The following is a 26,006-nucleotide window of genomic DNA, read 5'->3' on the forward strand; positions in this document are numbered from 1 at the left end:
CTGACCGCCATCTTGTCTTCTCAGCTTGCAGGAAAACTCCATAGGCCTGGACGGTGCCATCTGTCTTGCCAATGCCGTCTCTGGAAACTCTTCCCTCGTCTCCCTTAGGTAAGTCTCCATTGCCTCCAACACCCAGGTGAGCCCTAATCCTCGCCTTTTAGTAAGAGACCCCCCCCCCATTCACGCCTCTTCCCTAATAGTGGGTGGGTGACCCTGCGTTACAGGACAGCCTATTGATGTCAGTGGGAGTGATGCAGTACTTAAGTTTTTCCTGAGGTGGCGCTGCAAGGAAATTGAACACTTTATAAATATTCAGTTTGCAGGGAAACCGCATTGGTCAATCCGGAGCTAAAGTGATTTCAGATGCGCTGAAGAACGACGCCCCGCACTGCAAGGTGAACCTATGAGAAGCCTTCGTGCCGCAACGTGGACCTGGGGACACTGGACAGAGCCCATGGTGTCAGACTCATAATGGATACTGCCGACACCATAAGTAGGGCGGTCTCATTAAACTTACTAATGTATAAAGTTTGGGGTGTTTCCCTTTAAATTAATCACAAAAAAAATTATGTATGCTTGGTTGATAACGTCCCAGTAGTGAAATTTAGAAGACAAAACGAGCCGGGTCTCCTATCATAGCGCAGCATAAAGGTAACAGGACCTCGCGTCACAACAACCAGAGGTGGGGATGAGCTCAGATTCCCCCCTGTAATCACATATAGTACCCCCAGGGGTGAAATATGGGGGAGGGTGCAAGGGGCGCAACTACACCCGAGAGAAATATACGGGGGTCTCAAAGGTTCAGCAAAATGTTATATGTTTGGTAGTCCTGAGAACCCCCCCATAAACTGACGCTAGAAGCTGGGGGCTTCTGCCGTCCTTTGTGCCATCAATGGGAACATCAGCGCCCGTCTGCCACTGATCAACACGACTAAAACTTTTTTTTTTTCAAAGTTTGGTTCCCCTTTACCATCTTCTCCTTTTTACGCTTTTGTTTTGTACCGCAGATACAAAAAAAAAATCATTATATTCATTTGTTTTTATTTTTATACATAGATCTAGATTATGTAACAAAAGGTGTATCATTGTGAAGCGATAAAAATATAAGAGGAGGAGGAAAAGGAGGAGGAAGAGGAAGAGAGTGGCTGGGAAGAGTTAGAAGTCGTTGTCGCTCTCCACTAATGATTCATTTTGTTGCAGTCGTCTACTCGGTTTACCCAGTCCTCTCTTGGGTCCTCTTGCCCTTACGATTTCTTCCTCATCATCGTCGTCGTCATCGTCTTCGTCCTCATCATCTTCATCCTCCACATCCATTTCACTGTCTTCTAATGTATCCTGTGTAAAGAAACGAGGGCGAAATATTAGGTCAAGGTCCTTTTATATCGCAATGGTCCGAGCCTCGTCTGACACCACCGGGGAGGCTGCCATGTCCCGTGGTTAAAGGGGCTTGTACCAACCTGCTGGCAGCCGCTCAGAGCCTCAGTATTAACTATAATGGCAGGACTGGCTGCCGCCTCCACGTGATGACAGCAAGGAAATAAAAAGGAGATATGAGATATGAGGAGGAGAGAGCGCGAGAGTAAAACAACGAAGAACGGAATGGGAAATGGATAGAAAAAGGCGACGAATCAGAAACACAAACCCATATAACATACAGTATAAATAGACGCACAGTCACGGCCGAAAGTTTTGGCACCCTTGAAATTGTTCCAGAAAATGAAGTATTTCTCCTAGAAAATTATTGCAATTACAAGTTTTGCTATACGCATGTTTACTGGTGAAAAAAAGGCAAACTGGACATCATTTCACACAAAACCACAAAAATGGCCCAGACAAAATTGTTGGCACTCAAATAAATATTTGGTTGTAAACACTTTGGAATAAAACACTGCAATCAATCGCTTCCTATAATCTTCTCCCGACAGGTGTTCATTGGGATTTAGATCCGGACTCATTGCTGCCACTTCAAAACTCTCCAGCGCTTTGTTTCCATCCATTTCTAGTGCTTGAAGTATGTTTGGGGGTCATTGTTCTGCTGGAAGACCCATGATCTAGTAGGCAAACCCCAAATCCAGCTTTCTGACACTGGGCACCAGATTGAGACCCAAAATCCTTTGATAATCTTCAGATTTCATGATGCATTGCACACAGTCAAGGCCCCCAGTGCCAGAGGCAGCAAGACCACCCCAATATATCTTTGAACCTCCACCATATGTGACTGTAGGTACTGTGTTCTTTTCTCTGTAGGCCTCATTCCATTTTTGGTAAACAGCAGAATGATGTTCTTTAGCGAAAAGCTCTATCTTGGTCTCTTCCGTCCACAAGATGCTTTTCCAGAAGGATTTTCGGCTTTTGGGGCCAATAATTTTGTCCAGCCCATTTTTGGGGTTTTGTGTGAAATTATGTCCAATTTGCCTTTTTTTTCTTTGTGTTGTTCCAATACAAAGGAAACAAACGTGAATAACAAAACATGTGTAACTGATTTTCTGGAACAATTTCAAGGGTGCCAACACTTTCAGCCATGACTGTGTGTGTATACATATACACAGTGGGGAAAATAAGTATTTGATACTTTGCCGATTCTGCATGTTTTCCCACCTACAAAGAATGAAGAGGTCTGTAATTTTTATCGTAGGTACATTTCACCTGTGAGAGACAGAATCTAAAACTAAAAACCAAAAATCACATTGTATGATTCTTACATAATTAATTTGCATTTTATTGCAAGAAATAAGTATTTGATACAATAGAAAAACAAAACTTAATATTTGGTCCAGAAACCTTTATTTGCAATTACAGAGGTCAGATGTTTCTTCTAGTTCTTGACCAGGTTTGCACACACAGAAGGGATTTTGGCCCCCTCCTCCATACAGATATTCTCCTGATCTTTCAGGTTTCTGGGCTGTCACTGGGCAACATTGAGTTTCAGCTCCCACCAAAGATTTTCTATTGGGTTCAGGTCTGCTCCAGGAGCTTGAAATGCTTCTTAGGGAGACACTCCTTAGTTGCCTTGCCTGTGTGTTTTGGGTCACTGTCATGCTGGAAGATCCAGCAACGACCCGTCTTCAAATCTTGCAATACATGACCCCATCCATCCTCCCTTCAGTACGATGCAGTCGTCCTCTTCCCTTTGCAGAAAAGCACTCCCAAAGTATGAGGTTTCCCCCACCATGCTTCATGGTTGGAATGGTGTTCTTGTGGTTGTATTCATGCTTCGTCCTCCAAACACAGCGAGTGGAGTTGATACCAAAAAAGTTCTATTTTGGTCTCATGTGACCACATGACCTTCTCCCATGCCTCCTCTAGGTCATCCATATCATCACTGACGAACTTCATATCGGCCTGGACATGTGTTTGCAGGGGAACCTTATGTACCCTGCAGGATTTTAATCCATGACGGCGTAGTGTGTTACTAACGGTAATGTTTGAGACTGTGGACCCAGCTCTCTTCAGATCACGGACCAGGTCCTCCCGAGTAGTTCTGGGCTGATTCCTGACCTTTCTCAGAATCATCCTTAACCCACGCGGTGAGATCTTACAAGGAGCCCCAGACCAAGGAAGAATGACAGTCATCTTGTGTTTCTTCCATTTTCTAATAACTGAGCCAACAGTTGCTGCCTTCCCACCAAGTTGCTTGCCTATTGTCCTGTAGCCCATCCCATCTTTGTGCAGGTTTACAATTTTGTCCCTTGTGTCCTTAGACAGCTCTTTGGTCTTGGCCAAGGTGGAGAGGTTGGAGTGTGATTGAGTGTGAGGACAGGTGTCTTTTATACAGGTAACGGGTTCAAACAGGTGCAATTAATATAAGTTAATGAGTGCAGAGGAGGAGACTTCTTAAAGAAAAACTAACAGGTCCGTGAGAGCCAGAATTCTTTCTGGTTAGTCGGTGATCAAATAATTAATTTGCATTTTATTGCATGAAATAAGTATGTAAAAATCGTGCAATGTGATTTTCTGCTTTTTATCGTTAGATTCCATCTCTCACAGGTGACGTGTACCTACGATAAAAAAGACAGACCTCTCCATTCTTTGTAGGTGGGAAAACTTGTAAAATCAGCATGGACACCCTAGTTGCAGAGATTTACAAGACTGCAGTTCCGTTGCTCGGCCACTAGGCAGCAGTAAAGGTTACACTACGTAATACCCTAGGTATAGGACCCGATTCATCATTGCACTTGGGCCTTTTTTCCCCCCATCTATTATTTGGTGTTTTTCATTTGTGCCATTTTTGAATCAGTATTATATGTGTGCGACTGTGTTTTTTTTTATGGTGGTCATTATGGTACATCTTTGAGATTTCAAGATGCTTTTATCTGTTTCAATTTTTCTTTCCAAGTCTCAAATCTGCCCCTCCTCTCCACCTACAAATAATTTTATGTACATGTGTTTTTTTTTTGTTTTTTTACAAAATGTGTGATATTTTAGTGGTGCGTACCCTTTTTGTGCCCTTTTTAGAGAAAGAAAAAAAAATTGGGGGTTTTGGGCAAAATTCATGAACCATGTGCACGATTATGTTGAAGACTATGGAGCAAAAGATGTCATTGTATAGCACAAAAGAAAGAAAAAAAAAAAAGAGGAAAAAGTGACTTAAAGAAAAAACTATCACAAATGATGACTCGGGGCCACAGTATCGATTTCCGGGTTTAGTAGACTGAGCCGTATGGTGGTCATCCTCGGCGGTCACTTACCTCGTCGCTGTCGCCTCCGTGCATGGTCCCCACAATACGGCCTCCCCTCCCTGTAACAACACACATTTGTTAGTCGCGTCCCCTGTGAGACACTTCTGCCTCTTGCTGCAATCATCAAAAAGAAAGGGTTAATGTTCCCAGAAATCAGTAGTTGTGCAGACGCCCTGTGCTGAGGATGCCGGGACGTGGCACACCGCATACTAGAGCGCAGTACCTTGCATGCTGCGCCCCATCTGGAACCTGCCGAGTCTTCTGTCCTCGTCCTCCATCTCGTCAGAGCCGTCGTCCTCCTGGATCTCACTGTCCGAATCTTCATTACTAACTAAAGCAGATAAATCCATGAGAAACATGGGACCGACACCCCGGGCTCATGTGCGAGAAGCTGGAAGTATGAGCTACTAGTTATGTAACACACAGATAGCGGAGGTAGTACGTGATGGCTGCTATGTGATGGAGTACAGGTAGGGGAGGTAGTGTGTGATGACTGCTATGTGGATGGAGTACAGGTAGCGGAGGTAGTATGTGATGACTGCTATGTGGATTGAGTACAGGTAGCGGAGGTAGTGTGTGATGGCTGCTATGTGGATGGAGTACAAGTAGGGGAGGTAGTACGTGATGGCTGCTATGTGGATGGAGTACAGGTAGCGGAGGTAGTGTGTGATGGCTGCTATGTGGATGGAGTACAAGTAGGGGAGGTAGTACGTGATGGCTGCTATGTGGATGGAGTACAGGTAGGGGAGGTAGTATGTGATGGCTGCTATGTGGATGGAGTACAGGTAGCGGAGGTAGTATATGATGGCTGCTATGTGGATGGAGTACAGGTAGGGGAGGTAGTGTGTGATGGCTGCTATGTGGATGGAGTAGAGGTAGGGGAGGTAGTATGTGATGGCTGCTATGTGGATGGAGTACAAGTAGGGGAGGTAGTATGTGATGGCTGCTATGTGGATGGAGTACAGGTAGCGGAGGTAGTATATGATGGCTGCTATGTGATGGAGTACAGGTAGGGGAGGTAGTGTGTGATGACTGCTATGTGGATGGAGTACAGGTAGCGGAGGTAGTATGTGATGACTGCTATGTGGATTGAGTAGAGGTAGCGGAGGTAGTGTGTGATGGCTGCTATGTGGATGGAGTAGAGGTAGGGGAGGTAGTATGTGATGGCTGCTATGTGGATGGAGTACAAGTAGGGGAGGTAGTACGTGATGGCTGCTATGTGGATGGAGTACAGGTAGCGGAGGTAGTATATGATGACTGCTATGTGGATGGAGTACAGGTAGCGGAGGTAGTATATGATGACTGCTATGTGGATTGAGTAGAGGTAGCGGAGGTAGTGTGTGATGGCTGCTATGTGGATGGAGTACAGGTAGGGGAGGTAGTATGTGATGGCTGCTATGTGGATGGAGTACAGGTAGCGGAGGTAGTGTGTGATGGCTGCTATGTGGATGGAGTACAGGTAGGGGAGGTAGTGTGTGATGGCTGCTATGTGGATGGAGTACATGTAGGGGAGGTAGTATGTGATGGCTGTTATGTGGATGGAGTACAGGTAGGGGAGGTAGTGTGTGATGGCTGCTATGTGGATGGAGTACAGGTAGCGGAGGTAGTGTGTGATGACTGCTATGTGGAGGAGTACAGGTAGGGGAGGTGGTGTGTGATGACTGCTATGTGGATGGAGTACAAGTAGGGGAGGTAGTGTGTGATGGCTGCTATGTGGATGGAGTACAGGTAGCGGAGGTAGTGTGTGATGGCTGCTATGTGGATGGAGTACAGGTAGGGGAGGTAGTATATGATGACTGCTATGTGGATGGAGTACAGGTAGGGGAGGTAGTGTGTGATGGCTGCTATGTGGATGGAGTACAGGTAGCGGAGGTAGTGTGTGATGGCTGCTATGTGGATGAGTACAGGTAGGGGAGGTGGTATATGATGACGGCTATGTGGACGGAGTACAGGTAGCGGAGGTAGTATATGATGGTTGCTATGTGGAGGGAGTACAGGTAGGGGAGGTAGTATATGATGGTTGCTATGTGGATGGAGTACAGGTAGCAGAGGTAGTATATGATGATGGAGTACAGGTAGGGGAGGTAGTGTGTGATGGCTGCTATGTGGACGGAGTACAGGTAGCGGAGGTAGTATATGATGACTGCTAAGTGGATGGAGTATAGGTAGCGGAGGTGGTGTGTGATGACTGCTATGTGGACGCAGTACAGGTAGCGGAGGTAGTATATGATGACTGCTATGTCGATGGAGTACAGGTAGCGGAGATGGTATATCATGACTGCTATGTGGACGGAGTACAGGTAGCGGAGGTAGTATATGATGGCTGCTATGTGGATGAAGTACAGGTAGGCGACGTAGTATATGATGGCTGCTATGTGGATGGAGTACAGGTAGCGGAGGTAGTATATGATGACTGCTATGTGGATGGAGTACAGGTAGGGGAGGTAGTATGTGATGGCTGCTATGTGGATGGAGTACAGGTAGGGGAGGTAGTATATGATGGCTGCTATGTGGACGGAGTACAGGTAGCGGAGGTAGTATATGATGGCTGCTATGTGGATGAAGTACAGGTAGGCGACGTAGTATATGATGGATGCTATGTGGATGGAGTACAGGTAGCGGAGGTAGTATATGATGACTGCTATGTGGATGGAGTACAGGTAGGGGAGGTAGTATGTGATGGCTGCTATGTGGATGGAGTACAGGTAGGGGAGGTAGTGTGTGATGGCTGCTATGTGGATAGAGTACAGGTAGGGGAGGTAGTATATGATGACTGCTATGTGGATGGAGTACAGGTAGGGGAGGTAGTACGTGATGACTGCTATGTGGATGGAGTACAGGTAGGCGAGGTAGTATATGATGACTGCTATGTGGATGGAGTACAGGTAGGGGAGGTAGTATATGATGACTGCTATGTGGATGGAGTACAGGTAGGGGAGGTAGTGTGTGATGGCTGCTATGTGGATAGAGTACAGGTAGGGGAGGTAGTATATGATGACTGCTATGTGGATGGAGTACAGGTAGGGGAGGTAGTACGTGATGACTGCTATGTGGACGGAGTACAGGTAGCGGAGGTAGTATATGATGACTGCTATGTGGACGGAGTACAGGTAGCGGAGGTAGTATGTGATGGCTGCTATGTGGACGGAGTACAGGTAGTGGAGGTAGTGTGTGATGGCTGCTATGTGGATGGAGTACAGGTAGGGGAGGTAGTATGTGATGGCTGCTATGTCGACGGAGTACAGGTAGCGGAGGTAGTATATGATGACTGCTATGTGGATGGAGTACAGGTAGCGGAGGTAGTATATGATGACTGCTATGTGGACGGAGTACAGGTAGCGGAGGTAGTATGTGATGGCTGCTATGTGGACGGAGTACAGGTAGCGGAGGTAGTGTGTGATGGCTGCTATGTGGATGGAGTACAGGTAGGGGAGGTAGTATATGATGACTGCTATGTGGATGGAGTACAGGTAGGGGAGGTAGTATGTGATGGCTGCTATGTGGATGGAGTACAGGTAGCGGAGGTAGTGTGTGATGGCTGCTATGTGGATGGAGTACAGGTAGCGGAGGTAGTATATGATGACTGCTATGTGGATGGAGTACAGGTAGGGGAGGTAGTATGTGATGGCTGCTATGTGGATGGAGTACAGGTAGCGGAGGTGGTACAGTACAGACCAAAAGTTTGGACACACCTTCTCATTTAAAGACTTTTCTGTATTTTCATGACTATGAAAATTGTACATTCACACTGAAGGCATCAAAACTATGAATTAACACATGTGGAATTATATACTTAACAAAAAAGTGTGGAACAATTGAAATTATGTCTCATATTCTAGGTTCTTCAAAGTAGCAACCTTTTGCTTTCATGACTGCTTTGCACACTCTTGGCATTCTCTTGATGAGCTTTAAGAGGTAGTCACCGGGAATGGTTTACACTTCACAGGTGTGCCCTTTCAGGTTTAATAAGTGGGATTTCTTGCCTTATAAATGGGGTTGGGACCATCAGTTGTGTTGTGCAGGAGTCTGGTGGATACACAGCTGATAGTCCTACTGAATAGACTGTTAGAATTTGTATTATGGCAAGAAAAAAGCAGCTAAGTAAAGGAAAACGAGTGGCCATCATTACTGTAAGAAATGAAGGTCAGTCAGTCTGAAAAATTGGGAAAACTTTGAAAGTGTCCCCAAGTGCAGTGGCAAAAACTATCAAGCGCTACAAAGAAACTGGCTCACATGAGGACCGCCCCAGGAAAGGAAGACCAAGAGTCACCTCTGCACTGAGGATAAGTTTATCCGAGTCACCAGCCTCAGAAATCGCAGGTTAACAGCAGCTCAGATTAGAGACCAGGTCAATGCCACACAGAGTTCTAGCAGCAGACACATCTCTACAACAACTGTTAAGAGGAGACTTTGTGCAGCAGGCCTTCATGGTAAAATAGCTGCTAGGAAACCACTGCTAAGGACAGGCAACAAGCAGAAGAGACTTGTTTGGGCTAAAGAACACAAGGAATGGACATTAGACCAGTGGAAATCTGTGCTTTGGTCTGAGGAGTCCAAATTTGAGATCTTTGGTTCCAACCACCGTGTCTTTGTGCGACGCAGAAAAGGTGAACGGATGGACTCTACATGCCTGGTTCCCACCGTGAAGCATGGAGGAGGAGGTGTGATGGTGTGGGGGGCTTTGCTGGTGACACTGTTGGGGATTTATTCAAAATTGAAGGCATACTGAACCAGCATGGCTACCACAGCATCTTGCAGCGGCATGCTATTCCATCTGGTTTGCGTTTAGTTGGACCATCATTTATTTTTGAACAGGACAATGACCCCAAACACCTCCAGGCTGTGTAAGGGCTATTTGACCAAGAAGGAGAGTGATGGGGTGCTACGCCAGATGACCTGGCCTCCACAGTCACCAGACCTGAACCCAATCGAGATGGTTTGGGGTGAGCTGGACCGCAGAGTGAAGGCAAAAGGGCCAACAAGTGCTAAGCATCTCTGGGAACTCCTTCAACATTGTTGGAAAACCATTCCCGGAGACTACCTCTTGAAGCTCATCAAGAGAATGCAAAGAGTGTGCAAAGCAGTCATCAAAGCAAAAGGTGGCTACTTTGAGGAACCTAAAATATAAGACATAATTTCAGTTGTTTCACACTTTTTTGTTAAGTATATAATTCCACATGTGTTAATTCATAGTTTTGATTCCTTCAGTGTGAATGTACAATTTTCATAGTCATGAAAATACAGAAAAATCTTTAAATGAGAAGGTGTGTCCAAACTTTTGGTCTGTACTGTATATGATGATGGGTAGCAGAGGTAGGCAGCTGTATGTGGATGATCGGGGGTCCATCCTACCTGCGGACTTCTGCAGTCTGTTCTCCTCCTCTCTCAGTTTGCTATGCATCAGCCTCAGAGTGTTTTCTGCCTCCTGCGAACAAATCGCATCCGTTATCTCCGACACAGTCTTACACATTCTTGGGGTCCGCAGACCCCGTATGTCTCACCTGGAGAACTTTTAGTTTTGGCCTCACATGTAGCTTCAGTGGCATGTAGAAGTCTGTGCACCCCTGGTCAAAATTACTGTTCGTGTGAACATTTAAGCAAGTTGAAGATGAAATGATCTATATATATATACAGTGGGGCAAAAAAGTATTTAGTCAGTCAGCAATAGTGCAAGTTCCACCACTTAAAAAGATGAGAGGCGTCTGTAATTTACATCATAGGTAGACCTCAACTATGGGAGACAAACTGAGAAAAAAAAATCCAGAAAATCACATTGTCTGTTTTTTTAACATTTTATTTGCATATTATGGTGGAAAATAAGTATTTGGTCAGAAACAAACAATCAAGATTTCTGGCTCTCACAGACCTGTAACTTCTTCTTTAAGAGTCTCCTCTTTCCTCCACTCATTACCTGTAGTAATGGCACCTGTTTAAACTTGTTATCAGTATAAAAAGACACCTGTGCACACCCTCAAACAGTCTGACTCCAAACTCCATTATGGTGAAGACCAAAGAGCGGTCAAAGGACACCAGAAACAAAATTGTAGCCCTGCACCAGGCTGGGAAGACTGAATCTGCAATAGCCAACCAGCTTGGAGTGAATAAATCAACAGTGGGAGCAATAATTAGAAAATGGAAGACATACAAGACCACTGATAATCTCCCTCGATCTGGGGCTCCACGCAAAATCCCACCCCGTGGGGTCAGAATGATCACAAGAACGGTGAGCAAAAATCCCAGAACCACGCGGGGGGACCTAGTGAATGAACTGCAGAGAGCTGGGACCAATGTAACAAGGCCTACCATAAGTAACACACTACGCCACCATGGACTCAGATCCTGCAATGCCAGACGTGTCCCACTGCTTAAGCCAGTACATGTCCGGGCCCGTCTGAAGTTTGCTAGAGAGCATTTGGATGATCCAGAGGAGTTTTGGGAGAATGTCGTATGGTCTGATGAAACCAAACTGGAACTGTTTGGTAGAAACACAACTTGTCGTGTTTGGAGGAAAAAGAATACTGAGTTGCATCCATCAAACACCATACCTACTGTAAAGCATGGTGGTGGAAACATCATGCTTTGGGGCTGTTTCTCTGCAAAGGGGCCAGGACGACTGATCCGGGTACATGAAAGAATGAATGGGGCCATGTATCGTGAGATTTTGTGTCCAAACCTCCTTCCATCAGCAAGGGCATTAACCCCTTCATGACCCAGCCTATTTTGACCTTAAAGACCTTGCCGTTTTTTGCAATTCTGACCAGTGTCCCTTTATGAGGTAATAACTCAGGAACGCTTTAACGGATCCTAGCGGTTCTGAGATTGTTTTTTCGTGACATATTGGGCTTCATGTTAGTGGTAAATTTAGGTCAATAAATTCTGCGTTTATTTGTGATAAAAACGGAAATTTGGCGAAAATTTTGAAAATTTCGCAATTTTCACATTTTGAATTTTTATTCTGTTAAACCAGAGAGATATGTGACACAAAATAGTTAATAAATAACATTTCCCACATGTTTACTTTACATCAGCACAATTTTGGAAACAAAATTTTTTTTTGTTAGGAAGTTATAAGGGTTAAAATTTGACCAGCGATTTGTCATTTTTACAACGAAATTTACAAAACCATTTTTTTTAGGGACCACCTCACATTTGATGTCAGTTTGAGGGGTCTATATGGCTGAAAATACCCAAAAGTGACACCATTCTAAAAACTGCACCCCTCAAGGTACTCAAAACCACATTCAAGAAGTTTATTAACCCTTCAGGTGCTTCACAGCAGCAGAAGCAATATGGAAGGAAAAAATGAACATTTAACTTTTTAGTCACAAAAATTATCTTTTAGCAACAATTTTTTTATTTTCCCAATGGTAAAAGGAGAAACTGGACCACGAAAGTTGTTGTCCAATTTGTCCTGAGTACGCCGATACCTCATATGTGGGGGTAAACTACTGTTTGGGCGCACGGCAGGGCTTGGAAGGGAAGGAGCGCCATTTGACTTTTTGAATCAAAAATTGGCTCCACTCTTTAGCGGACACCATGTCACGTTTGGAGAGCCCCCGTGTGCCTAAAAATTGGAGCTCCCCCACAAGTGACCCCATTTTGGAAACTAGATGCCCCAAGGAACTTATCTAGATGCATAGTGAGCACTTTGAACCCCCAGGTGCTTCACAAATTGATCCGTAAAAATGAAAAAGTACTTTTTTTTCACAAAAAAATTCTTTTCGCCTCAATTTTTTCATTTTCACATGGGCAGTAGGATAAAATGGATCATAAAATTTGTTGGGCAATTTCTCCCGAGTACGCCGATACCTCATATGTGGGGGTAAACCACTGTTTGGGCACACGGCAGGGCTCGGAAGGGAATGCGCGCCATTTGACTTTTTGAATGGAAAATTAGCTCCAATTGTTAGCGGACACCATGTTGCATTTGGAGAGCCCCTGTGTGCCTATGCATTGGAGCTCCCCCACAAGTGACCCCATTTTGGAAACTAGACCCCCCAAGGAACTTATCTAGATGCATATTGAGCACTTTAAACCCCCAGGTGCTTCACAGAAGTTTATAACGCAGAGCCATGAAAATAAAAAATAATTTTTCTTTCCTCAAAAATGATTTTTTAGCCTGGAATTTCCTATTTTGCCAAGGATAATAGGAGAAATTGGACCCCAAATATTGTTGTCCAGTTTGTCCTGAGTACGCTGATACCTCATATGTGGGGGTAAACCACTGTTTGGGCGCACGGCAGGGCTCGGAAGGGATGGCACGCCTTTTGGCTTTTTAAATGGAAAATTAGCTCCAATCATTAGCGGACACCATGTCACGTTTGGAGAGCCCCTGTGTGCCTAAACATTGGAGATCCCCCAGAAATGACCCCATTTTGGAAACTAGACCCCCAAAGGAACTAATCTAGATGTGTGGTGAGGACTTTGAACCCCCAAGTGCTTCACAGAAGTTTATAATGCAGAGCCGTGAAAATAATAAATACGTTTTCTTTCCTCAAAAATAATTATTTAGCCCAGAATTTTTTATTTTCCCAAGGGTTACAGGAGAAATTGGACCCCAAAAGTTGTTGTCCAGTTTCTCCTGAGTACGCTGATACCCCATGTGTGGGGGTAAACCACTGTTTGGGCACACGTCGGGGCTCAGAAGGGAAGTAGTGACTTTTGAAATGCAGACTTTGATGGAATGGTCTGCGGGCGTCACATTGCGTTTGCAGAGCCCCTGGTGTGCCTAAACAGTAGAAACCCCCCACAAGTGACCCCATTTTAGAAACTAGACCCCCAAAGGAACTTATCTAGATATGTGGTGAGCACTTTGAACCCCCAAGTGCTTCACAGACGTTTACAACGCAGAGCCGTGAAAATAAAAAATCATTTTTCTTTCCTCAAAAATGATGTTTTAGCAAGCATTTCTTTATTTTCACAAGGGTAACAGGAGAAATTGGACCCCAGTAATTGTTGCGCAGTTTGTCCTGAGTATGCTGGTACCCCATATGTGGGGGTAAACCACTGTTTGGGTGCACGTCGGGGCTCGGAAGTGAGGGAGCACCATTTGACTTTTTGAATACAAGATTGGCTGGAATCAATGGTGGCGCCATGTTGCGTTTGGAGACCCCCTGATGTGCCTAAACAGTGGTAACCCCTCAATTCTAACTCCAACACACCCCTAACCCTTATCCCAACTGTAGCCGTAACCCTAATCACAACCCTAACCCCAACACACCCGTAACCCCAACACACCCCTAACCCTAACCACAACCCTAATTCCAACCCAACTCTAAGGCTATGTGCCCACGTTGCGGATTCGTGTGAGATATTTTCGCACCATTTTTGAAAAATCCGCGGGTAAAAGGCACTGCGTTTTACCTGCGGATTTACCGTGGATTTCCAGTGTTTTTTGTGCGGATTTCACCTGTGGATTCCTATTGAGGAACAGGTGTAAAACGCTGCGGAATCCGCACAAAGAATTGACATGCTGCGGAAAATACAACGCAGCGTTCCCGCGCGGTATTTTCCGCACCATGGGTACAGCGGATTTGGCTTTCCATATGTTTACATGGTACTGTAAACCTGATGGAATACTGCTGTGGATCCGCAGCCAAATCCGCACCGTGTGCGCATAGCCTAATTCTAAAGGTATGTGCACACGCTGCGGAAAACGCTGCGGATCCGCAGCAGTTTCCCATGAGTTTACAGTTCAATGTAAACCTATGGGAAACAAAAATCACTGTGCACATGCTGCGGAAAAACTGCACGGAAACGCAGCGGTTTACATTCCGCAGCATGTCACTTCTTTCTGCGGATTCCGCAGCGGTTTTACAACTGCTCAAATAGAAAATCGCTGTTGTAAAACCGCATTGAAATGCGCAGAAAAAACATGGTAAATCCGCCATAAATCCGCAGCGGTTTAGCACTGCGGATTTATCAAATCCGCAGCGGAAAAATCCGCAGAGGACCAGAATACGTGTGCACATACCGAAACCCTAACCCTAACCCTACCTCTAACCCTAACCCTACCCCTACCCCTAGTTCTTACCCCAACCTTAGTGGGAAAAAGGTTGGGGTAAGATATAACCTATCTCAGCGATCAAAATTCACTCTGGAACGAATCTGCCGGCCGGCAGATTCGGCGGGCGCACTGCACATGCGCCCGCCATTTTGGAAGATGGCGGCGCCCAGGAAAGAAGACGGACGGTCCCCGGGAGGCCAGGTAAGTATAAGGGGGGGGAGATCAGGGCACGGGGGGGGGGGGGGGGGGGGTAGATCAGGGCACGGGGGGGGGGGGGGGCGTCGGAGCACGGGGGGGTGGATTGGAGCACGGAGTGGGGGATCGCTGTGCGGGCGGGTGGATGGGAGCACGGGGGGGGGGGGAAATCGCTGTGCGTGGGGGGGGGATCGCTGTGCGGGGGGGGGATCGGAGTGCGGGGGGGTTTGATTGGAGCACGGGGGGTGTGATTGGAGCACGGGGGGTGTGATTGGAGCACGGGGGGTGTGATTGGAGCACGGGGGGAGCGGGCAGGAGGACGGGGGAGCGGAGCACAGGACCGAGGGGAGCAGACCACAGATCGGGGGGCTGGGAGGGGCGATCGGAGGGGTGGGGTGGGGGCACATTAGTGTGTCCAGCCATGGCCGATGATATTGCAGCACCGGCCATGGCTGGATTGTAATATTTCACCATTTTTTTAGGTGAAATATTACAAATCGCTCTGATTGGCAGTTTCACTTTCAACAGCCAATCAGAGCGATCGTAGCCACGAGGGGGTGAAGCCACCCCCCCTGGGCTAAACTACCACTCCCCCTGTCCATGCAGGCCGGGTGAAATGGGAGTTAACCCTTTCACCCGATCTGCAGGGACGCGATCTTTCCATGACGCATACGCTGCGTCATGGGTCGGAATGGCACCGACTTTCATGACGCAGAGTATGCGTCAAAGGTCGGGAAGGGGTTAAAGATGAAACGTGGCTGGGTCTTTCAACATGACAATGATCCAAAGCACACCGCCAGGGCAACAAAGGAGTGGCTTCGTAAGAAGCATTTCAAGGTCCTGGAGTGGCCTAGCCAGTCTCCAGATCTCAACCCTATAGAAAACCTTTGGAGGGAGTTGAAAGTCCGTGTTGCCAAGCGAAAAGCCAAAAACATCACTGCTCTAGAGGAGATCTGCATGGAGGAATGGGCCAACATACCAACAACAGTGTGTGGCAACCTTGTGAAGACTTACAGAAAACGTTTGACCTCTGTCATTGCCAACAAAGGATATATTACAAAGTATTGAGATGAAATTTTGTTTCTGACCAAATACTTATTTTCCACCATAATATGCAAATAAAATGTTAAAAAAACAGACAATGTGATTTTCTGGATTTTTTTTTCTCAGTTTGTCTCCCATAGTTGAGGTCTACCTATGATGTAAATTACAGACGCCTCTCGTCTTTTTAAGTGGTGGAACTTGCACTATTGCTGACTGACTAAATACTTTTTTGCCCCACTGTATATATATATATTTTTTTTTTCTTCATCTTTTATAGTTTTAACAATTACAAAAAGAAAATGGGTTGATGCAAAAGTTTGGGCACCCTGCCTGGTTAGTATCTAGTAGCACGCCCTTTTGCAAGTATCACAGCTTTTCGTAACTAGCCAAGAGTCTGTCAATTCTTGTTTGAGGGATTTTCATCCATTCTTCCTTGGAAAATTCCTCCAGTTCTGTGAGATTCCTGGGTCGTCTTGCATCCTCTGCTATTTGGACCTCTAGCCACAGATTTTCAATAATGTTCAGATCAGGGGACTATGAGGGCCATTGCAACATTTTAACCTCATCGGTCCACAGGACTTGTTTCCAAAATGCATCAGGCTTGTTTAGATGTTCTTTTACATATATCTATGGCAGAATTTTACGGTGAGGACGCAGGAGAGGTTTTCTTCTGATGACTCTCCAATGAAGGCCATATTTGTGCAGGTGTCTCTGAACGGCAGAACAATGTCCCATAACTCCAGAGTCTGCTCAATCTTTCTGAAGGTCTTTTGCAGTCAAGCGGCGGTTCTGATTTTCCTCCCTTGCAATCCTACGAGCAGCTCTCACTGAAAGTTTGCTTGGTCTTGCAGACCCAATATTGATCTCCACTGTTGCTGGTAATTGACATTTCTTAATTACAATTCAATCTGAGTAAAGGGCAACTTGAAAACGCTTTGCTAACTTCTAATAGCCTTCTCCTGCTTTGTGGGCCTCCACCATTTTTATTTTTACAGTGCTGGGCAGCGGCTTAGAGGAACCCATGGCTGCTGTGTTTTTGGCACAAGGTTAGAGGAGGCTGGGTTTTTATAAAGCTGAGAAATCTGCATCACCTGACCTTTCCCAATGGTGATAGTGAACGAGCCATTACCCCAACAGGCAAATTAAGGTCTGAAACCTTGGCCAAAGTTAACTCAGAACACAAATCTCCAAAGGTGCTCTAACTTTTGCATCAGACCATTTTCCTTTTTGTATTTTTTAAAATGTAAAAGATGAAAAATATATATATATATTTGGGGGATTCCTATTGCTATGTGACGGGGCTCTTCCCGCTCCATGCCCTGTGTGGAGATCCTACTGCTCCGGGCAGGGTCCTTACTGGTGTATGCTATGTGCAGGGTCCCTGCTGCACTGTGCGGGGTCCCTATTGCTCCCCCTAGTAGTGTCCGCAGGCTGTCAGAATTTTCTCATGCAACTGTGTGAAATGGATGTTCGGAGCTCCAACTGTGAAAAATGTATCTCTGACGATATAAAATATATTAAATAAAATTACAAAAGGACATTAAAGGGGGTTAAAAAACCTAGCCGCTTTCCTCTAAAAACAGGGCATCCCTGTGTACGGCTTGTGTTTGGTATTCAGCTGCAGTACCAGAAGCGACCCAAGGACAGATTTGGCGCTGTTTAAGGTTAAAAAAAAAAAAAAAAGAAAGATGCATTCCCCGATTCAGAGAAATAAGAGACCTTGTCATAAAATCTTGTGCAGAGTCCGCCGGAGGTAAGGTCACTCTTTGTATTCCGCTCCGGGGGGGGGAGGGTTCTGAATGACGAACCACCCTTTGCAATGTCAATATGCCATAGTAGGATGTAGGTACATTGTATCTGTATTATTGCGAGATGGCGCCAGGAATAATAATAGAGGACAGGATCTAGGAATATGATGGGGTATATACTCATTCCAAACTCAAAACATGAACTCATGAGAATCCCCTGCAGAATGAAATGATAAAATTGTATACCTGCAGCCACCACTAGGGGGAGCCGAGGAACGTACTGCCTACGGTTTACGCAGTGTGCTCCTATGGCTCCCTCTAGTGGTGGCTGCAGAGAACAACTTATTTACACGTCTCGGTTAGAAAATACTAGCTCCAATCTAACGTTATTGCGGTTCTCCTACACGGCAAAGCGCATGGTGTCCTCACCTCAAAGCGCTCCTGCTCCACCCGATGGTGGTCCTCCAGCTGCTGCTCCAGGAAGCAGAGGTTCCGGAACTTGTTCATGTAGATCTCATACTGCTTTTGTAGCTCTTCCTCCAACTTCTCATACTCATCCATAAAGGCGGGTCTGTCCAGACACAGAAGATGCCCGTTATTAACCTAAAATGGCCCGTCAAGGGTCACGAATGGTGCAGGAAAAGGCGCTAACCTGACGCTCTGCAGGGTCTGGAGTCTCGCTCGATTCCTCTCCAGCTCCTTTTTGCGCTTTTCTATTTTGGACTCCAGGGTCACCTCATCCGATGAGCCATTGGTCTGAAAATCCTTCATCTTCTGGCACTGTTCCTGAAATGGAGGGAATGGGAAAACAAAGGATGGCGCGGTCTTTAGGAGCGCTGAGGCAAAAAGGGTACAATAGTTAAAATTAAAAGGCACAAACCTTTATTAAAAATATATTGCACTGCACAACCGCGTTTTGATAGCGGCACACTATCTTCATCAGGCGTCACTTGCTCAGCAGCTTGCTGCAGTTTCAATACAATCAGTGTTTTATCAGCAGGAGAGCACTGCAGGACTAGGTGTAACCAAGGTGTAACCCGCCCCCACCACTGATTGGCCGCTCGAGGACAGCGGGCGGGGTTATAAACAGCCCCGCCTTCACAGTTCCTCTAGAATTGCAGCACAGAAAACAGGGATTCTATCAAAACTGCAGCAAGCAGCCCTGTAAGTGATGCACAGCTGGAATCAGGGTCTCTGCCTCTACAATATGCTGATCTCAGATTACATAGTAAAGTCCTGCCCACAGGACGCGTATGGTCGTGTGTGCATGGAGACTTCACAGCAAACACAAAAGGTGAGGAGACTTCTGATTTACAGCCCTTATCCTCCTCACTGATCACATCCACCATATAATGTTTTCCATGGCTGCCTCACAGCCCAGCACATATCAGGGACCGCTCCATCAACATGGATCACGGGATTTGGAGGGGATGTTCCATATTCTGCCATCCAAGTGCATAAAAATGAAGATGACGAGCCAGTTTTACGGTCACCTTGATGCAGGCATGTGACCGGCTCGAATGTATACGTATCCATCTGTAATCCCCCTGGATGATCAGACTCTGAGCGATCAACTGTTTCCAGGACAAGTAGGAAAAGAAGATTCTTCATCCACACATGATTATTACAACCGAGAAATCCTCAGACAAATAATCGTCTCTCATCCGACTCCTCCAGGACGGTTCAGCCGCTAATTATAAGCAGAGGAAATTGTAGAGCAGGATGTGGCTTCACAAGACAGAAGAAAGTGCTACAGGCAGAGGAGGCGACGCGCGTTCTGCAGGGAGACTGCGTACATCTTCAGAATTCCTATAATGTACAACAAGGCGATTACAACGGAGAGGACGGCGTCACCCGAGAGCCGCCGACAAGTGTATGTTGTAAGGCTGGAATTCAAGCACTATGTATAGATTATATATGAATACATTCCTGTGCCTTGATCCAGAAGAGCATTTGTGCGGTCAGATACTGATGATGGGGAGAGACCGCGCTCACAATCCCCGATATACCTCATCCCATAGGTGCTGGTTGGGGTCAGGAGTCCACAACAAACTCCCCCTCTGTGTATTTATGCACCTTGTGCACTGGGCACAGTCATGGGGAACAGAAAGGGGTCTTCACCAAACTGTTCCTGAAATTGTCCATAATGTCTTGTGCTGAAGCATTAAGATTTCCTTTCATTGGAACTAAAGAGCTGCGACCGCCCCCTGATAACAGCCCATATCATTACCCTCCACCATCTGTACAGGGGGCACAATGCAGTCAGGGGGGAACGTTCTCCTGGAATCACCAAACCCAGACTCCTCCATCAGACGCAGATAGAGCAGTGTGATCTGTCACTGCACAGAACACGTCTCCTCCAGAGTCCAGTGATGGCGGCTTTACACCACTCCATCCGACGCTTGGCATTGTGCTTGGTGATGTACGGCTGCATGCAGCTGCTCGGCCATGAAGCTCCTGATGGGGGCGCTGTGTTTGTGCTGATGTTAATAGCAGTGGATGTCTGGACTTTGCAGTTATGGGGTCAGCAGGGCGGTGGTGACTTTTCTGCCCCCTGGTCCTCAGCACTCGGCCCCCTGCTCTGTAACATTACGGGGTCACAATGGGGTCACCACTTCGTGGCCGAGTTACTGCTCCTCAATGGCTCCTGTTACAGGACCGCCTGGTACCTGTGAGCTCTGCACCACTGGCCGATCCGTCACATGGTAGTAAGGACAGACGGCATGGCGGGGGGGACGGAGGTTATATGCAGAGGTGCTGCAGGTTATATACCGGGGGGCGAGGGGCCAGATGTTATACACCGAGGGAAAAGGGGCCAGATGTTATACACCGAGGGGCAAGGGACGGATGAACAGCGCATGCTGATAAATCCCGATCCTGGCCAGATACAGTCCTACTGTGCTCCTCCAGTGCTGCAGAGGTAAAGCTGCCTCTGCTTGAGAAAGTGCACAAAGCGGGTCAGAGACGCAGCAATGCTGCTGCTCTGAGCTGTCAATCAAGAAGAAACACCCCTAACGAGTGGAAAATCGGGAGGACGGGTAGCAGTGAGCTCCAGAAGAAAGAAGATAAGACAACCCCTTTAAATACCTGCACATGATGCTCTGCATTATCTGCATCCGCTATAGGAGAAACACAGCCGATCAGATTTGCCCGGAGCGTCCCTTTATCACCCAACAATGTTTTTCTCCCAAATATTATAAAAAAATTTTTATATATATATATATATATATATCTCTGAAAGCACGGGAAGATAGAAGGGGGAGGAATGTGTCATCCAAGGTCCCGCTAATGTTATCATTTTGGGGTTTTCTATGGTGCCCAATATCTCGGGATTTACCAAATTTAGAGAATAAAGTTAGAGGATATCCCAGCTTAGCAAGTTCATCACGTATCCAAAGAGTAAGAGTCAACGTACTGATCCCTGGGACCCCATTAATCCCCTAAAAGGGGGCCTTGAAGTGCCCGGCTGGAGTGGAGCAGTACTGAGCATGTGCGACCACCGGACAGTTCACTGACCATAGGAGTGGTGGTCGCACATGTGCACTTCTTGTTCGATCACACAGGACTTTGGGGTCTCACCCACTGGATCCCCCCAGATTCATTATTTAATAATGGATATAGTTTATGGGGGGAAAAAACATTAAAAAAGGGTATGTTATAAATATCGGAATTGGGAAGACCCCTTTAGAAAGCTCGGGTGGCTGGGTGAGGGAATTGCCACGCACTTACCAAAACTTCTCTGGTGGACATCCTCAGCACCTTCTCCGTCTCATTAATTTCCAGAGGACGGGCGATAGCGGCCGCTCTCAAATCCTGCGAAATGACAAGGAATGTTATTAAAAAGGCTCCGAGGAGGGTCACAATCCCCCCAGCTCAAAAATCAATTATGTAAATGCTTTGTGCGGTGTATAAAAGGCGCCGTGTCCCTGTCAGCAAGCAACACGACCATTGCCAACGACGGGCGCAGTCCGGCGGCAACATGGCCGCTCCTTCCTCCCCGCAGTGAGTCAATGCCCGCTCCATACTCCCCTCCAGTCACCGCTCACACAGGGTTAATGCCAGTGTTAATGGACCGCGGTGTAACACACTCCATTAACGCAGCTATTAACCCTGTGTGACCAACTTTTTACTATTGATGATGCGTATGAAGCATCAATAGTAAAAAGATTTAATGTTAAAAATAATAATAAGAATTTAAAAAAAAACGTTATTCTCACCGTCAGCAGTCGCGTCCTCTCATCGGCAGTGCAAGCGGCAGGTTCCGGTGCCAAGGATGCTATGCGATAAGGACCTTCCATGACATCACGGTCATTTGACCGCGACATCATCACAGGTCCTGCGCTCATCCAACCCTGGGACCGGAAGCTGCCGCCTGCACCGCACACAGACGACAGGACTACAAGGGGCCCTCGGATGGGGAGTATATGTTTATTTTTTATTTTAAGCCTTTTTTAACCTGTTACATACGTGGCTGGCCAATATACTTCGTAACTGGGCAATATACTACGTGACGGGGCAATATACTACGTAACTGGGCAATATACTACGTGGCTGGGCAATATACTACGTGACGGGGCAATATACTTCGTAACTGGGCAATATACTACGTGGCTGGGCAATATATTACGTGGCTGGCCAATATACTTCGTAACTGGGCAATATACTACGTGACTGGGCAATATACTACGTGACTGGGCAATATACTACGTGGCTGGGCAATATACTACGTGGCTGGGCAATATACTACGTGGCTGGCCAATATACTACGTGGCTGGCCAATATACTACGTGGCTGGCCAATATACTACGTGGCTGGCCAATATACTACGTGGCTGGCCAATATACTACGTGACTGGGCAATATACTACGTGACTGGGCAATATACTACGTGACTGGGCAATATACTACGTGACTGGGCAATATACTACGTAACTGGGCAATATACTACGTGGCTGGGCAATATACTACGTGACGGGGCAAAATACTTCGTAACTGGGCAATATACTACGTGGCTGGGCAATATATTACGTGGCTGGCCAATATACTTCGTAACTGGGCAATATACTACGTGACTGGGCAATATACTACGTGGCTGGGCAATATACTACGTGGCTGGGCAATATACTACGTGGCTGGCCAATATACTACGTGGCTGGCCAATATACTACGTGGCTGGCCAATATACTACGTGGCTGGCCAATATACTACGTGGCTGGCCAATATACTACGTGGCTGGCCAATATACTACGTGACTGGGCAATATACTACGTGACTGGGCAATATACTACGTGACTGGGCAATATACTACGTGACTGGGCAATATACTACGTGACTGGGCAATATACTACGTAACTGGGCAATATACTACGTGGCTGGGCAATATACTACGTGGCTGGGCAATATACTACGTGGCTGGGCAATATACTACGTGGCTGGCCAATATACTACGTGGACATGCATAATCTAGAATACCCGATGCGTTAGAATCGGGCCACCATCGAGTGTTACAAATAATAATAAAAAAAAACGTTATTCTCACCCTCCGACGTGCACGGTGTCCTCAGCAGTGCAAGCGGCAGGTTCCGAGCCAAGGATGCTATGCGAGAAGGACCTTCCATGACGTCACGGTCATGTGACCGCAACGTCATCACAGATCCTACGCTCATACCAACCCTGGGACCGGAAGCTGCCGAGTGCACCGCACACAGGTGCCAGGACTACAAGGGACCCCTCGGAAGGTGAGTATATGGTTATTTTTTATTTTAAGTTTTTTTTAACCTGTTACATACGTGGCTGGGCAATATACTTCGTGACTGGGCAATATACTATGTGACTGGGCAATATACTACGTGACTGGGCAATATACTTCATCGCTGGGCAAAATACTACGTGGGCATGCTTATATACTTAACAAAAAAGTGTGAAACAACTGAAATTATGTCTTATATTCTAGGTTCTTCAAAGTAGCCGCCTTTTGCTTTGATGACTGCTTTGCACACTCTTGGCATTCTCTTGATGAGCTTCAAGAGGTAGTCACCGGGAATGGTTTTCACTTCACAGGTGTGCCCTGTCAGGTTTAATAAGTGGGATTTCTTGCCTTGGGACCATCAGTTGTGTTGAGCAGAAGTCTGGTGGAGACACAGCTGATAGTCCTACTGAATAGACTGTTAGAATTTGTATTTTGGCAAGAAAAAAGCAGCTAAGTAAAGAAAAACGAGTGGCCATCATTACTTTAAGAAATGAAGGTCAGTCAGTCTGAAAAATTGGGGAAACTTTGAAAGTGTCCCCAAGTGCAGTGGCAAAAACCATCAAGCGCTACAAAGAAACTGGCTCACATGAGGACCGCCCCAGGAAAGGAAGACCAAGAGTCACCTCTGCTTCTGAGGATAAGTTTATCCGAGTCACCAGCCTCAGAAATCGCAGGTTAACAGCAGCTCAGATTAGAGACGAGGTCAATGCCACACAGAGTTCTAGCAGCAGACACATCTCTACAACAACTGTTAAGAGGAGACTTTGTGCAGCAGCCTTCATGGTAAAATAGCTGCTAGGAAACCACTGCTAAGGACAGGCAACAAGCAGAAGAGACTCGTTTGGGCTAAAGAACACAAGGAATGGACATTAGACCAGTGGAAATCGGTGCTTTGGTCTGATGAGTCCAAATTTGAGATCTTTGGTTCCAAACACTGTGTCTTTGTGCGACGCAGGAAAGGTGAACGGATGGACTCTACATGCCTGGTTCCCACCGTGAAGCATGGAGGAGAAGGTGTGATGGTGTGGGGGGGGCTTTACTGGTGACACTGTGGGAGATTTATTGAAAATTGAAGGCATACTGAACCAGCATGGCTACCACAGCATCTTGCAGCGACAAGCTATTCCATCCGGTTTGCGTTTAGTTGGACCATCATTTATTTTTCAACAGGACAATGACCCCAAACACCTCCAGGCTGTGTAAGGGCTATTTGACCAAGAAGGAGAGTGATGGGGGGCTACGCCAGATGACCTGGCCTCCACAGTCACCAGACCTGAACCCAATCGAGATGGTTTGAGGTGAGCTCTACCGCAGAGTGAAGGCAAAAGGGCCAACAAGTGCTAAGCATCTCTGGGAACTCCTTCAAGATTGTTGGAAGACCATTCCCGGTGACTACCTCTTGAAGCTCATCAAGAGAATGCCAAGAGTGTGCAAAGCAGTCATCAAAGCAAAAGGTGGCTACTTTAAAGAACCTAGAATATAAGATATAATTTCAGTTGTTTCACACTTTTTTTGTTTAGTATATAATTCCACATGTGTTAATTTATAGTTTTGATGCCTTCAGTGTGAATGTGCAATTTTCATAGTCATGAAAATACAGAAAAATCTTTAAATGAGAAGGTGTGTCCAAACTTTAGGTCTGTACTGTGTGTATGATATAATGATATACCGTATATATATATATATATATATATATATATATATATATATATATATATATATTATTATTATTTTTTTTTATATCCCTACCGGCCTGCCTAAAAAAAAAAAAAAAAAAAAAAGATTAAGAAAATAAGTTATGGCGCTTTGAAGAGAAGGCAAAAATTAAAAGGGTTAAAATAGAATAGCATACCCAATGAGTATCGTGAAAAGGTCTCATTAACCAGAATAGTACCCCTGCATGATATTCGCTGAGCGGGGGAACGCCTGGACAGCCGCTTAAGTCTACATTAAGAGGAGATGGGACCCAATGAGCTTCATCTGCGGTCGTGTTATACGGGCCGGTACGCACGCTTCTTCACCTACAGATTTGTCACTATTTGCTCATGGAATATATAGAGTTTCTGTAGGAAAAACGTCTTGAAAGCGCAGCAGAGATGATTCACAGAGGATGGCTGCAGAGCTGAAATCAGGTGCAGCATCCCATGCTGCATGGAAAAATAGCGCTTATTCCCATATGTGACAAAAACCTAGAAATTATAGCACTGGGATGAAACGAGCAAGAAGAAAACAAGAGTGAACTAAATACACCCACAGCGTACTGGACGAGCTGCAGACATTACACCATTAATCTCACCGCGCAGCCTGGAACTTGTAGGAATAAATAGAATTATATTAGTGTCTTACAAACAGACGGGCGCAGACGCACTGCAAAGAGACCGGCAGATGGAGAGCTGGCCGCGCCGGCCTCGGGGTGCGTGTGTTCACCATCAGCTCATAGTGGCTCCTCTCTGCCGTCTGGTTTATGCCCGTGATCTAATAGCAAACTGGCGACTAGGCGAGAACAAGAACAAACGAATGTAAGCGGCTGTCAGGAGCTTATATATCACAGCATAGAGAACAGAACTACCATTACTACTTTTACAA

At 46.1% G+C, this 26,006-nt stretch overlaps 2 protein-coding genes across 3 annotated transcripts in view; one reads left to right on the forward strand and one right to left on the reverse strand.

Moving 5' to 3' along the window:
* The window catches only part of NLRC3 (NLR family CARD domain containing 3), a 32,996-nt gene extending 32,470 nt beyond the window's left edge, over positions 1 to 526 (forward strand). The window contains exons 18-19 of the mRNA XM_069734479.1: positions 25 to 108; positions 317 to 526. Of these exons, the coding sequence (XP_069590580.1) occupies positions 25 to 108; positions 317 to 407 (175 nt within the window). The 3' untranslated portion in view covers positions 408 to 526. The remainder of the gene's footprint in view (positions 1 to 24; positions 109 to 316) is intronic.
* A 498-nt stretch (positions 527 to 1,024) lies between these two features.
* Positions 1,025 to 26,006, reverse strand: part of CLUAP1 (clusterin associated protein 1) — a 50,484-nt gene continuing 25,502 nt past the window's right edge. Inside the window, exons 6-13 of one of the 2 annotated variants that reach the window (XM_069734480.1) lie at positions 21,402 to 21,485; positions 18,325 to 18,458; positions 18,102 to 18,243; positions 10,032 to 10,104; positions 4,903 to 5,010; positions 4,689 to 4,738; positions 1,458 to 1,514; positions 1,025 to 1,335 (exon numbers count right to left, since the gene is read on the reverse strand). In XM_069734480.1, the coding sequence (XP_069590581.1) occupies positions 1,156 to 1,335; positions 1,458 to 1,514; positions 4,689 to 4,738; positions 4,903 to 5,010; positions 10,032 to 10,104; positions 18,102 to 18,243; positions 18,325 to 18,458; positions 21,402 to 21,485 (828 nt within the window). In that variant the 3' untranslated portion in view covers positions 1,025 to 1,155. The remainder of the gene's footprint in view (positions 1,336 to 1,457; positions 1,515 to 4,688; positions 4,739 to 4,902; positions 5,011 to 10,031; positions 10,105 to 18,101; positions 18,244 to 18,324; positions 18,459 to 21,401; positions 21,486 to 26,006) is intronic. The other variant, XM_069734481.1, reaches the window with a different exon arrangement.

The sequence above is a fragment of the Ranitomeya imitator genome, chromosome 7 (assembly GCF_032444005.1).
Source record: "Ranitomeya imitator isolate aRanImi1 chromosome 7, aRanImi1.pri, whole genome shotgun sequence".
NCBI classification, from domain to species: domain Eukaryota; kingdom Metazoa; phylum Chordata; class Amphibia; order Anura; family Dendrobatidae; genus Ranitomeya; species Ranitomeya imitator.